We start from the raw sequence: 14,164 nt of genomic DNA, 5'->3' as shown, positions 1-14,164 counted from the left end.
TGTGTCCTTTTACTTTACAAGTTGTTTTGTTGAAAACAAATATATAAATTATGAGCAAATTCTGAATTCTTATTTTTAATAAGTGTTAACTGACATATGAATTCGTAAAACTCGATTTTTCCAGGTCAGGGACTCGAACCATGGCAACACAATTGTAAAATTTCCCCCCAAAATCACATTCCTTGAGTGTAAATCAAAATGCTAAGTCTAACTTTACTTTCTCTGAGTATAAATCATAGTGTCAGGTTGGACTGTCCATTTTCTGAGTGTAAATCTTTGCTCATAGCTAGACTTACCATTTACAAAATTTAAAATTTTGTACCCAGTTTGATTAACAATTCACTGAGAGCAAATAATGTTACTTACATGGACTTACCTTTCCCTAAATGAAAATTTTCTCTTTGTTGAACATATGATTCCCAACGTGTAAATCATCGTTCATGGATGTATATAATAATTACCGCTTGAACTTACCTTCCTGCTAACCATTCCAACCATGCCACTCCAAGTCCCGTCTTCGTGTTTCAAGCCCCACGATCCGTCAGGAGGCCTCACATTCACGTACCTACACGCCGCGTGGAACGCGAACATTCTGTTATAACATATTATTTACTTAAAGGAATGTCTTCAAGGTTCCCATTGCCATGGATTTTATCTCATTAGCAAGGGATCCTTAACCTAACCTTGTCAAACCCTGTATTAGAGAGAGAGAGAGAGAGAGAGAGAGAGAGAGAGAGAGAGAGAGAGAGAGAGAGAGAGAGAGAGAGAGAGAGAGAGAGAGAGAGAGAGAGAGAGAGAGAGAGAGAGATAGAGAGAGAGAGAGCGAGAGAGAGAGAGAGAGAGAGAGAGAGAGAGAGAGAGAGAGAGAGAGAGAGAGAGAGAGAGAGAGAGAGAGAGAGAGAGAGAGAGAGAGAGAGAGAGAGAGAGAGAGAGAGAGAGAGACGAAGCTTACAGATCAGCCTTGGTTTGGCTTTCGTTGTAGAGAGGCTGATACTGCTAAGTACAAAGCATGGCGAAGGTATAAGAGACATCCTACCACCAATAACAGGAACTTGCACAGGCAAGCCTGTAGTCTTGCCTGTGCTAAATGGCCATTGCTAAATGGGAGGTGGACACAAAAAGAAAGCTAGCATCAGGTAGGGTAGGCTCCAAAACCTGGTGGTCCCTGGTCAAGGACAGACAAGGTTATCTGCCTGATGAACTCATTCCACCTCTAAATCGACAGGATGGGGCCACCTCTACTAGTAGTCAAGAACACTTTGCTACCAAAATGCAAGTTCCTGATCCAGCAAGAGACCCTCCTTGGCTAGCTGCAAACACTATGTCAAAACTGTAAGTGGTGACAATAGGGCAGGAGGAGGTGCATTTCCTTCTTAAATCGCTTGACCAAGAAAAGGCTGTGGTTCTAGACAAGTTGAGCCCAAGATTGCTGAGAAGATGTGCAGACAAGCTAGCGGCACCTCTAACTCGCATCTTTCAGCACTGCCTAGTAGTGTAAATGGCCCTCTCTGTGGAAAGAGGCAAATGTAGTCCCTGTTCACAAAAACAAGGGCAGAGCAGAAATCAGCAACTACAGACCAGTGTCACTCCTGTCAATCACTGGTAAGATCCTTGAGACAATAATATCAAGACAAATGACAGAGTTATTTGACTACTACTCACTACTTTGTGATCGTCAATATAGCTTCAGGAAAGGTTATTCTGCTGCTGATCTGTTGTTAAACCTCTCCATTAAGTGACACCAGTCTCTGGATGAATCCAAAGTCAGCTGTGTGGTAGCACTGGACATTGCTGGTGCTTTCGACCGGGTGTGGCGCCAGGGCCTCTTAGCAAAACTTCAAGCACTGGGAATTGCAGGCTCTACGCTATGTCTCCTCAGTGATTACCTTCATGGTAGATCTCTAAGTGTAGTTCTCAATGGAACGGAATCAGCAAGACAACCTATTGGGGCAAGTGTTCCACAAGGAAGGGTGCAGGGACCATTGTTATGGAATATCTACTTCAACTACCTTCTTCATCTCATCCCAGAATCACATGCATATGCAGACGACTGTACACTGACATTCACTTATCCAAGAGAAGAAATGCCAGCTGCTCTAAGCTACATCAATCACCAGCTGAGGGCTATATCAGCTTGGGGAAATAGATGGCAAGTAACATTTGCACCTGAGAAAACGCAAATGATGATGGTCCCTATGCACCATGATGGTAATGCTGGTGCAGTAGTAAGGATGAATGGGAGGGTGTTGGCACCTGGAGAAGAAGTTGATATCTTTGGGGTGAAATTTAACTCCAAACTAACAATGAAGAACCGTGTTGTAAATCTTGCAAACATGGCAGCCAGGAAGCTTACACCACTTCGCCGTATCTCGCATCTGCTTGACAGTAGGGGTTGCAAGATTCTGTACGAGCACAAGTACGCTCACACCTTGAGTATGCTCCACTTTCTTGGTTTCTCTGCCCCCCCCCCTCTCATCTGCGACTGCTTGACAGAGTAGAGAACAGAGCAAGACGTCTCATCTCTCGCCTGGACCCATCCCGGATAGATCTGTCATTTCAGCAGAGCCTTCAACACAGGAGGGATGTGAGGGGCCTTACTGTTATGTACAAGGCCAATATTGTCAAAGAACCACACTTTTATCCACTTCGAGGACTGAGTGAAACAAGCTTTTATGCCACAAGACGGACAGAAAGCAGCAACTTCACTCTGGCTGTACCCTTCTCCAGAACATCACTCCATCTGAGATCATATATACCCAGGATGACTCGAGTATGGAACACATTCGTTCAGCATAAAGATATAATCGAGATAAAGTCAGTTGATCAAATGAAAGTGCTGGCCCACAGATGGCTCCAACTTCATCCTGTTCCCTACTTGTATGTCTCATAACAATAAAAATGCTTTCAAATGAGCTGATGTAGGTAACAGCTCCTAGCTTGCCAATAAAGTTAGGAATCCTTAACGTGTATATAGCTTGTCAATAAAGCTAGGGATCCTTGACCTAACCTTGTCAAACCCTGTGTAAAAAAAAAAATAAAAAGAGAGAGAGAGAGAGAGAGAGAGAGAGAGAGAGAGAGGAGAGAGAGAGAGAGAGAGAGAGAGAGAGAGAGAGAGAGAGAGAGAGAGAGAGAGAGAGAGAGAGAGAGAGAGAGAGAGAGAGAGAGAGAGAGAGAGAGAGAGAGAGAGAGAGAGAGAGAGAGAGAAAGAGAGAGAGAGAAATGTTATAAATATATTTGAGTTAACTTACGTAAAATTTTGTGCCTTTGCCAGTACGTCCATAAGTTTTGTGAGAGGGCCGGTGAAAAATACTTTCTGCCCGTCTTGGTAAGCCAAGTTTTCTTTGTTAATTAACTTGTTAAGTGGATTATCTTCATCCACAGCTACTAGAACTGGACGATCTAGAAACCTAGAATGATTAAAACAGCAACGCCATAAACAGTCGAATAGGTTGTTCAGAAATATTTTATGAAACATCGATGAAATACTTTTAAAGCCTCTGGTAATTACGATAAAGTCGTGCAAATATTTTTAAATTTTGCAAAAAATGTAACAACATGGGTAAGAAAATACATATCATAGATACATTACACAATACGCAATACTTTTTTTATATTACTGTCATTAAAAAAACTGTCTATCAGTTAGGAAGCAAGAGGCGGAGAGAGAGATAGATAGATGATTGTTTAACATGTTCTTACTTGAACATTAAAATGGTATAAAATACCGACAGGTTGTTAGGTAAGACACATATGCAACAGTTAGGTATCTTTATTATGAAACGTTTCGCCTACACAGTAGGCTTCTTCAGTCAAGTACAGGAAAGGTTGATAGAAGCAGAAGATACTTGAAGACGATGTAATCAGTCCATCACCCTTAAAGTTTTGAGGTGGTCAGTCCCTCAGTCTGGAGAAGAGCATTGTTCCATAGTGTGAAACAATATGGAGAAGAAGTGACAGAATGGAGCTTTTATATAGCGCCAAGAGGTGAGACGTAGGCCACTAGGAGAGGTAAGAACTCAGATGTTGAAAGGTCAGGTCCCTCTCAAATCCAGCCCCTCTTACTAGTGGAAGTTGTCGAAGTTGATTGCAGGTCTGTACCAAGATACCCTTGTGTTGCAGTGTCTGACAGATTGAACATTAAAATGGTATAAAATACCGACAGGTTGTTAGGTAAGACACATATGCAACAGTTAGGTATCTTTATTATGAAACGTTTCGCCTACACAGTAGGCTTCTTCAGTCAAGTACAGGAAAGGTTGATAGAAGCAGAAGATACTTGAAGACGATGTAATCAGTCCATCACCCTTAAAGTTTTGAGGTGGTCAGCCCCTCAGTCTGGAGAAGAGCATTGTTCCATAGTGTGAAACAATATGGAGAAGAAGTGACAGGATGGAGCTTTTATATAGCGCCAAGAGGTGAGACGTAGGCCACTAGGAGAGGTAAGAACTCAGATGTTGAAAGGTCAGGTCCCTCTCAAATCCAGCCCCTCTTACTAGTGGAAGTTGTCGAAGTTGATTGCAGGTCTGTACCAAGATACCCTTGTGTTGCAGTGTCTGACAGATTGAACATTAAAATGGTATAAAATACCGACAGGTTGTTAGGTAAGACACATATGCAACAGTTAGGTATCTTTATTATGAAACGTTTCGCCTACACAGTAGGCTTCTTCAGTCAAGTACAGGAAAGGTTGATAGAAGCAGAAGATACTTGAAGACGATGTAATCAGTCCATCACCCTTAAAGTTTTGAGGTGGTCAGTCCCTCAGTCTGGAGAAGAGCATTGTTCCATAGTGTGAAACAATATGGAGAAGAAGTGACAGGATGGAGCTTTTATATAGCGCCAAGAGGTGAGACGTAGGCCACTAGGAGAGGTAAGAACTCAGATGTTGAAAGGTCAGGTCCCTCTCAAATCCAGCCCCTCTTACTAGTGGAAGTTGTCGAAGTTGATTGCAGGTCTGTACCAAGATACCCTTGTGTTGCAGTGTCTGACAGATTGAAGTAAGAGGTAGATGGGAAAAGAGGAAGGTGGCAACAACAAGTAAGAGGGAGGTGAAAGTGTATAAACTAAGGGAGGAGGAAGTTCGGGTGAGATATAAGCGACTATTGGCAGAAAGGTGGGCTAGGGCAAAGATGAGTAGTGGGGGGGTTGAAGAGGGTTGGAATAGTTTTAAAAATGCAGTATTAGAATGTGGGGCAGAAGTTTGTGGTTATAGGAGGGTGGGGGCAGGAGGAAAGAGGAGTGATTGGTGGAATGATGAAGTAAAGGGTGTGATAAAAGAGAAAAAGGTAGCTTATGAGAGGTTTTTACAAAGCAGAAGTGTTATAAGAAGAGCAGAGTATATGGAGAGTAAAAGAAAGGTAAAGAGAGTGGTGAGAGAGTGCAAAAGGAGAGCAGATGATAGAGTGGGAGAGGCACTGTCAAGAAATTTTAATGAAAATAAGAAAAAAATTTGGATTGAGTTAAACAAGTTAAGAAAGCCTAGGGAAAATATGGATTTGTCAGTTAAAAACAGAGTAGGGGAGTTAGTAGATGGGGAGATGGAGGTATTGGGTAGATGGCGAGAATATTTTGAGGAACTTTTAAATGTTAAGGAAGAAACAGAGGCAGTAATTTCATGCACTGGTCAGGGAGGTATACCATCTTTTAGGAGTGAAGAAGAGCAGAATGAAAGTGTGGGGGAGGTACGTGAGGCATTACGTAAAATGAAAGAGGGTAAAACAGCTGGAACTGATGGGATCATGACAGAAATGTTAAAAGCAGGGGGGGATATAGTGTTGGAGTGGTTGGTACTTTTGTTTAATAAATGTATGAAAGAGGGGAAGGTACCTAGGGATTGGCGGAGAGCATGTATAGTCCCTTTATATAAAGGGAAAGGGGACAAAAGAGACTGTAAAAATTATAGAGGAATAAGCTTACTGAGTATACCAGGAAAAGTGTACGGTAGGGTTATAACTGAAAGAATTAGAGGTAAGACAGAATGTAGGATTGCGGATGAGCAAGGAGGTTTTAGAGTGGGTAGGGGATGTGTAGATCAGGTGTTTACATTGAAGCATATATGTGAACAGTATTTAGATAAAGATAGGGAAGTTTTTATTGCATTTATGGATTTAGAAAAGGCATATGATGGAGTGGATAGAGGAGCAATGTGGCAGATGTTGCAAGTATATGGAATAGGTGGTAAGTTATTAAATGCTGTAAAGAGTTTTTATGAGGATAGTGAGGCTCAGGTTAGGGTGTGTAGAAGAGAGGGAGACTACTTCCCGGTAAAAGTAGGTCTTAGACAGGGATGTGTAATGTCACCATGGTTGTTTAATATATTTATAGATGGGGTTGTAAAGGAAGTAAATGCTAGGGTGTTTGGGAGAGGGGTGGGATTAAATTATGGGGAATCAAATTCAAAATGGGAATTGACACAGTTACTTTTTGCTGATGATACTGTGCTTATGGGAGATTCTAAAGAAAAATTGCAAAGGTTAGTGGATGAGTTTGGGAATGTGTGTAAAGGTAGAAAGTTGAAAGTGAACATAGAAAAGAGTAAGGTGATGAGGGTGTCAAATGATTTAGATAAAGAAAAATTAGATATCAAATTGGGGAGGAGGAGTATGGAAGAAGTGAATGTTTTCAGATACTTGGGAGTTGACGTGTCGGCGGATGGATTTATGAAGGATGAGGTTAATCATAGAATTGATGAGGGAAAAAAGGTGAGTGGTGCGTTGAGGTATATGTGGAGTCAAAAAACGTTATCTATGGAGGCAAAGAAGGGAATGTATGAAAGTATAGTAGTACCAACACTCTTATATGGATGTGAAGCTTGGGTGGTAAATGCAGCAGCGAGGAGACGGTTGGAGGCAGTGGAGATGTCCTGTTTAAGGGCAATGTGTGGTGTAAATATTATGCAGAAAATTCGGAGTGTGGAAATTAGGAGAAGTGTGGAGTTAATAAAAGTATTAGTCAGAGGGCAGAAGAGGGGTTGTTGAGGTGGTTTGGTCATTTAGAGAGAATGGATCAAAGTAGAATGACATGGAAAGCATATAAATCTATAGGGGAAGGAAGGCGGGGTAGGGGTCGTCCTCGAAAGGGTTGGAGAGAGGGGGTAAAGGAGGTTTTGTGGGTAAGGGGCTTGGACTTCCAGCAAGCGTGCGTGAGCGTGTTAGATAGGAGTGAATGGAGACGAATGGTACTTGGGACCTGACGATCTGTTGGAGTGTGAGCAGGGTAATATTTAGTGAAGGGATTCAGGGAAACCGGTTATTTTCATATAGTCGGACTTGAGTCCTGGAAATGGGAAGTACAATGCCTGCATTTTAAAGGAGGGGTTTGGGATATTGGCAGTTTGGAGGGATATGTTGTGTATCTTTATGTGTGTATGCTTCTAGACTGTTGTATTCTGAGCACCTCCGCAAAAACAGTGATAATGTGCGAGTGTGGTGAAAGTGTTGAATGATGAAAGTATTTTCTTTTTGGGGATTTTCTTTCTTTTTTTTTGGGTCACCCTGCCTCGGTGGGAGACGGCCGACTTGTTGAAAAAAAAAAAAAAATATATATATATATATATATATATATATATATATATATATATATATATATATATATATATATATATTTATATGTATATATTTATATATATGTATATATTCTTTCTTTCTTTCAACACACCGGCCGCATCCCACCGAGGAGGGGTGGCCCAAAAGGAAAAACGAAAGTTTCTCCCTTCACATTTAGTAATATATACAGGAGAAGGGGTTACTAGCTCCTTGCTCCCGGCATTTTAGTCGCCTCTTACAACACGCTTGGCTTACGGAGGAAGAATTCTATATATATATGTATATATATATATAAATATAAATATATATATATATATATATATATATATATATATATATATATATATATATATATATATATATATATATATATATATATATATATATATATACATATGTATATATGGGTTATATATGTATAAATAAACAACAACGCTGCGACTAGCCGAGGACTCCGAACCCACATCGTTTTAGCCCACCTCATCGTGAGCGAAAATCACATGATCTTCTAACCCACAGGACTACTTAATTCTTCAAGAATCAAGCACCCAGCAGATCTAGGTGTTTTATCTTGATCCGAGGACCTACAGTGGTGTAGTTGCCTCTGCGCTGATTTCATTCTACTCCGCATTTGGTGTACTTACCTCTAAAAACAGTATATGTATTATTGTAACCAAGAATAAGTGGTTATGAAATCAGTTTCTCCCGTTCAAGTACCCCGCTAGTCTCTGAAAATTTATTATCTCAGTCATGTCCTCGCCTATTTCTTTGATTGTCTTCAATCTCCTGTTTCTCATTCTACCATCTTTCATTGTGTATCCTCCCTTCGCTTTCCTGAAACCCATGAATAAACACTGACTTCTCCCTCTCCTTCTCCCATTGCCTTTCCCTCTTTGTTTCTGGGTCCTGTTTGTACATAGCTAATTGTCTCACATATTTTCTCCTCTAACTCTTGGTGGCATGATCGTGCCGCTATATGGAAACTATCACTTTCTGTACCTTCTCCCCCTTCACTTAGTGCTACCTCTGCTCCTAACAGCTCTCCCCCATCATTCCTCGGCCCTGGTTGGTGGATTGATAGAGCCTTAACATATCCTTTGTGTTGAGCTTCAGGTGCTATATCCTCTCCTGTGACTCACTTCAGCCAATTTGCCTCATATTCTAGGGCCCGTATCCTGGCTTCTGCGGCTTGGGCTCATGATTCCCATTTCTTTTTCTCCGCTTTCATCCTCTTCTCCAATTCCACAGAAAGCTCGCCTAGTTTGTTCACCAATCTTTGTTCCATTCTTTTACATTGCTCTTCCATCCATTCTTCCTTACCACAACCATCTTCTGACCCCTTAAGCCTTCGACTTACCCTTACCATTTTTTGACTTACCATTTTTTTTAATGGGTTATGCGTTGCAGTGTGTGTGCGTGTGATGTTTATATGTGTGTGGGAGAGTTGTAAGGGAGAGAGAGATAGGGAAAGAGAGGTAGCGGGACACTGTGATGGAGAGGTGGAGAGAGAGTGAGGAGGGAGGGGGTAGAGGGAGAGAAAGGAGGGAAGAGAGAGAAGGATGGAAAAGCGCAAGAGGGAGAGGGAGAGAAATAATTGATAAGGAAAGGAGGAGAGGGAAAATAAAAGGGAGGATAGGGAGGGAGGAGGAGGAGGAGGAAGAGGAGGAGGAGGAAGAGGAGGAGAAAGAAGAGGAGGAGGAAGAGGAGGAAAAGAAGGAATAAGAGGAGGTGCAGGAAGAGGAAGAGTGGGAGGAATGGGAAGAGGAAGGTGAAGAGAAGGATAAAGAGGAAGAGGAGGAAGGTAGGTGGAGGAAGAGGAGGAGGAGGAGGAGGAGGAGAAGGAGGAGGAGAAGGAGGAGGAGGAGGAGGAGGAGGAGGAGGAGGAGGAGGAGAGGGAGACAGCGAAGGAGAGTAGGAGAAGGAGAGGAGGAGAGGGAAAGGGAGAGTGAGATAGTATATGTGAGTGGGAGGTTGGTTTCTGTTTATTTGTTTAGTTCCTAATGGTTAGAATGTTCTGTATGCATTTCTGTGTACGTGTGTGTGTGCGTGTGTGTGTGTATATGTGTGTGTGTGTGTGTGTGTGTGTGTGTGTGTGTGTGTGTGTGTGTGTGTGCGTGTGTGTGTGTGTATGTGTGTGTGTGTGTGTGTGTGTGTATGTGTGTGTGTGTGTGTGTGTGTGTGTGTGTGTGTGTGTGTGTGTGTGTGTGTGTGTGTGTGTGTGAGTCCCTTCTTATGTATGCATTCACTTCGTATGTACACACACACTGTCTTTGTGTACTTAAATTACTCATGTATGTGGTGACCCAAACTATCCTGCCGAGTATATCTTCCTTACTAAATTCTAAGGTCTGTATGTATGATTATCAGTCCAGAGCAGGGTTTGTGACCCCCAGCTACCAGTGATGCACGGTCACTCGCTGACCATTCAATATGCACCCATAAAAAAGGTGACTTGTACATCACGCCAGGCAGAGGTGTGTCTGGATCCCGACACTAGGCTGCCAGCCTCTCTCTCTTGGCACTGATTACACTTTCAAATTGTTTTGTATAAATTGTAAGGAGGGTGGGTGCTGGTGGGCCTGGAAGAGGGAGTGAGGGTGGTTGCTGGGGGGGGGGATTGAAGAGGCAGGGCTGGTGGGTGTGTGTGCCTGCTTGTGTATACGAGGTCCAATACAAAAGATAGATACTATGCCTGTAACATTTTATTTAACAAATTAAGAAAATTCACTTCGATCATTTTAAAAAATTACCCTTGAGAGTTGTCACAGCTGCATACAATGCTACCAACCTTCAAAGCAATTCTGCAGAACATTTTCTGAAAGGCTGTTGAATATCTCCGTCGTTTTTGCCTTCAGATCTTCTACCGACAAAAAAATGGGTTCCTTTGACCATCGACTTGATCTTTAGGAAGAGAGAGAAGTTGGAGGGAGCCAGGTCTGGTGAACAGGGTGGGTGCTCAGGCACAGTGATTATTTTCATTAGCTGAAAACTGCTTTCCAAACACAATTCCTTGCGATGTCCTTTTTGTTCATTTGACAGCATTTTTCGAACGATTTTTGAACAAACTTTTCGCATATTCAATTCTTCCGTTAGAATGAGGAAGGAAAAATGTTCTATATTTGAACACGTGTCCACTCGTACTGAGTGGACACGTGTTCAAATATACACCATGTTCTTACTTTGACAAGTAAGAACATGTTGTTAGGTAAGACACATATGCAACAGTTAGGTATCTTTATTATGAAACGTTTCGCCTACACAGTAGGCTTCTTCAGTCAAGTACAGGAAAGGTTGATAGAAGCAGAAGATACTTGAAGACGATGTAATCAGTCCATCACCCTTAAAGTTTTGAGGTGGTCAGTCCCTCAGTCTGGAGAAGAGCATTGTTCCATAGTGTGAAACAATATGGAGAAGAAGTGACAGGATGGAGCTTTTATATAGCGCCAAGAGGTGAGACGTAGGCCACTAGGAGAGGTAAGAACTCAGATGTTGAAAGGTCAGGTCCCTCTCAAATCCAGCCCCTCTTACTAGTGGAAGTTGTCGAAGTTGATTGCAGGTCTGTACCAAGATACCCTTGTGTTGCAGTGTCTGACAGATTGAACATTAAAATGGTATAAAATACCGACAGGTTGTTAGGTAAGACACATATGCAACAGTTAGGTATCTTTATTATGAAACGTTTCGCCTACACAGTAGGCTTCTTCAGTCAAGTACAGGAAAGGTTGATAGAAGCAGAAGATACTTGAAGACGATGTAATCAGTCCATCACCCTTAAAGTTTTGAGGTGGTCAGCCCCTCAGTCTGGAGAAGAGCATTGTTCCATAGTGTGAAACAATATGGAGAAGAAGTGACAGGATGGAGCTTTTATATAGCGCCAAGAGGTGAGACGTAGGCCACTAGGAGAGGTAAGAACTCAGATGTTGAAAGGTCAGGTCCCTCTCAAATCCAGCCCCTCTTACTAGTGGAAGTTGTCGAAGTTGATTGCAGGTCTGTACCAAGATACCCTTGTGTTGCAGTGTCTGACAGATTGAACATTAAAATGGTATAAAATACCGACAGGTTGTTAGGTAAGACACATATGCAACAGTTAGGTATCTTTATTATGAAACGTTTCGCCTACACAGTAGGCTTCTTCAGTCAAGTACAGGAAAGGTTGATAGAAGCAGAAGATACTTGAAGACGATGTAATCAGTCCATCACCCTTAAAGTTTTGAGGTGGTCAGTCCCTCAGTCTGGAGAAGAGCATTGTTCCATAGTGTGAAACAATATGGAGAAGAAGTGACAGGATGGAGCTTTTATATAGCGCCAAGAGGTGAGACGTAGGCCACTAGGAGAGGTAAGAACTCAGATGTTGAAAGGTCAGGTCCCTCTCAAATCCAGCCCCTCTTACTAGTGGAAGTTGTCGAAGTTGATTGCAGGTCTGTACCAAGATACCCTTGTGTTGCAGTGTCTGACAGATTGAAGTAAGAGGTAGATGGGAAAAGAGGAAGGTGGCAACAACAAGTAAGAGGGAGGTGAAAGTGTATAAACTAAGGGAGGAGGAAGTTCGGGTGAGATATAAGCGACTATTGGCAGAAAGGTGGGCTAGGGCAAAGATGAGTAGTGGGGGGGTTGAAGAGGGTTGGAATAGTTTTAAAAATGCAGTATTAGAATGTGGGGCAGAAGTTTGTGGTTATAGGAGGGTGGGGGCAGGAGGAAAGAGGAGTGATTGGTGGAATGATGAAGTAAAGGGTGTGATAAAAGAGAAAAAGGTAGCTTATGAGAGGTTTTTACAAAGCAGAAGTGTTATAAGAAGAGCAGAGTATATGGAGAGTAAAAGAAAGGTAAAGAGAGTGGTGAGAGAGTGCAAAAGGAGAGCAGATGATAGAGTGGGAGAGGCACTGTCAAGAAATTTTAATGAAAATAAGAAAAAAATTTGGATTGAGTTAAACAAGTTAAGAAAGCCTAGGGAAAATATGGATTTGTCAGTTAAAAACAGAGTAGGGGAGTTAGTAGATGGGGAGATGGAGGTATTGGGTAGATGGCGAGAATATTTTGAGGAACTTTTAAATGTTAAGGAAGAAACAGAGGCAGTAATTTCATGCACTGGTCAGGGAGGTATACCATCTTTTAGGAGTGAAGAAGAGCAGAATGTAAGTGTGGGGGAGGTACGTGAGGCATTACGTAAAATGAAAGAGGGTAAAACAGCTGGAACTGATGGGATCATGACAGAAATGTTAAAAGCAGGGGGGGATATAGTGTTGGAGTGGTTGGTACTTTTGTTTAATAAATGTATGAAAGAGGGGAAGGTACCTAGGGATTGGCGGAGAGCATGTATAGTCCCTTTATATAAAGGGAAAGGGGACAAAAGAGACTGTAAAAATTATAGAGGAATAAGCTTACTGAGTATACCAGGAAAAGTGTACGGTAGGGTTATAACTGAAAGAATTAGAGGTAAGACAGAATGTAGGATTGCGGATGAGCAAGGAGGTTTTAGAGTGGGTAGGGGATGTGTAGATCAGGTGTTTACATTGAAGCATATATGTGAACAGTATTTAGATAAAGATAGGGAAGTTTTTATTGCATTTATGGATTTAGAAAAGGCATATGATGGAGTGGATAGAGGAGCAATGTGGCAGATGTTGCAAGTATATGGAATAGGTGGTAAGTTATTAAATGCTGTAAAGAGTTTTTATGAGGATAGTGAGGCTCAGGTTAGGGTGTGTAGAAGAGAGGGAGACTACTTCCCGGTAAAAGTAGGTCTTAGACAGGGATGTGTAATGTCACCATGGTTGTTTAATATATTTATAGATGGGGTTGTAAAGGAAGTAAATGCTAGGGTGTTTGGGAGAGGGGTGGGATTAAATTATGGGGAATCAAATTCAAAATGGGAATTGACACAGTTACTTTTTGCTGATGATACTGTGCTTATGGGAGATTCTAAAGAAAAATTGCAAAGGTTAGTGGATGAGTTTGGGAATGTGTGTAAAGGTAGAAAGTTGAAAGTGAACATAGAAAAGAGTAAGGTGATGAGGGTGTCAAATGATTTAGATAAAGAAAAATTAGATATCAAATTGGGGAGGAGGAGTATGGAAGAAGTGAATGTTTTCAGATACTTGGGAGTTGACGTGTCGGCGGATGGATTTATGAAGGATGAGGTTAATCATAGAATTGATGAGGGAAAAAAGGTGAGTGGTGCGTTGAGGTATATGTGGAGTCAAAAAACGTTATCTATGGAGGCAAAGAAGGGAATGTATGAAAGTATAGTAGTACCAACACTCTTATATGGATGTGAAGCTTGGGTGGTAAATGCAGCAGCGAGGAGACGGTTGGAGGCAGTGGAGATGTCCTGTTTAAGGGCAATGTGTGGTGTAAATATTATGCAGAAAATTCGGAGTGTGGAAATTAGGAGAAGTGTGGAGTTAATAAAAGTATTAGTCAGAGGGCAGAAGAGGGGTTGTTGAGGTGGTTTGGTCATTTAGAGAGAATGGATCAAAGTAGAATGACATGGAAAGCATATAAATCTATAGGGGAAGGAAGGCGGGGTAGGGGTCGTCCTCGAAAGGGTTGGAGAGAGGGGGTAAAGGAGGTTTTGTGGGTAAGGGGCTTGGACTTCCAGCAAGCGTGCGTGAGCGTGTTAG

The 14,164-nt window shown here is 41.9% G+C and overlaps 1 protein-coding gene across 1 annotated transcript in view; it reads right to left on the bottom strand.

The window, feature by feature from the left end:
- LOC138852790 (glutamate receptor ionotropic, delta-2-like) overlaps positions 1-14,164 on the bottom strand; it is a 101,552-nt gene that overhangs the window by 34,937 nt on the left and 52,451 nt on the right. The window contains exons 6-7 of the mRNA XM_070085672.1: positions 3,249-3,407; positions 475-565 (exon numbers count right to left, since the gene is read on the bottom strand). Of these exons, the coding sequence (XP_069941773.1) occupies positions 475-565; positions 3,249-3,407 (250 nt within the window). The remainder of the gene's footprint in view (positions 1-474; positions 566-3,248; positions 3,408-14,164) is intronic.

Source organism: Cherax quadricarinatus, chromosome 16 (assembly GCF_038502225.1).
Source record: "Cherax quadricarinatus isolate ZL_2023a chromosome 16, ASM3850222v1, whole genome shotgun sequence".
Taxonomy (NCBI): domain Eukaryota; kingdom Metazoa; phylum Arthropoda; class Malacostraca; order Decapoda; family Parastacidae; genus Cherax; species Cherax quadricarinatus.
Note: the sequence above shows the minus strand (reverse complement) of the source record. Positions and strands in the feature narration are given on the sequence as shown.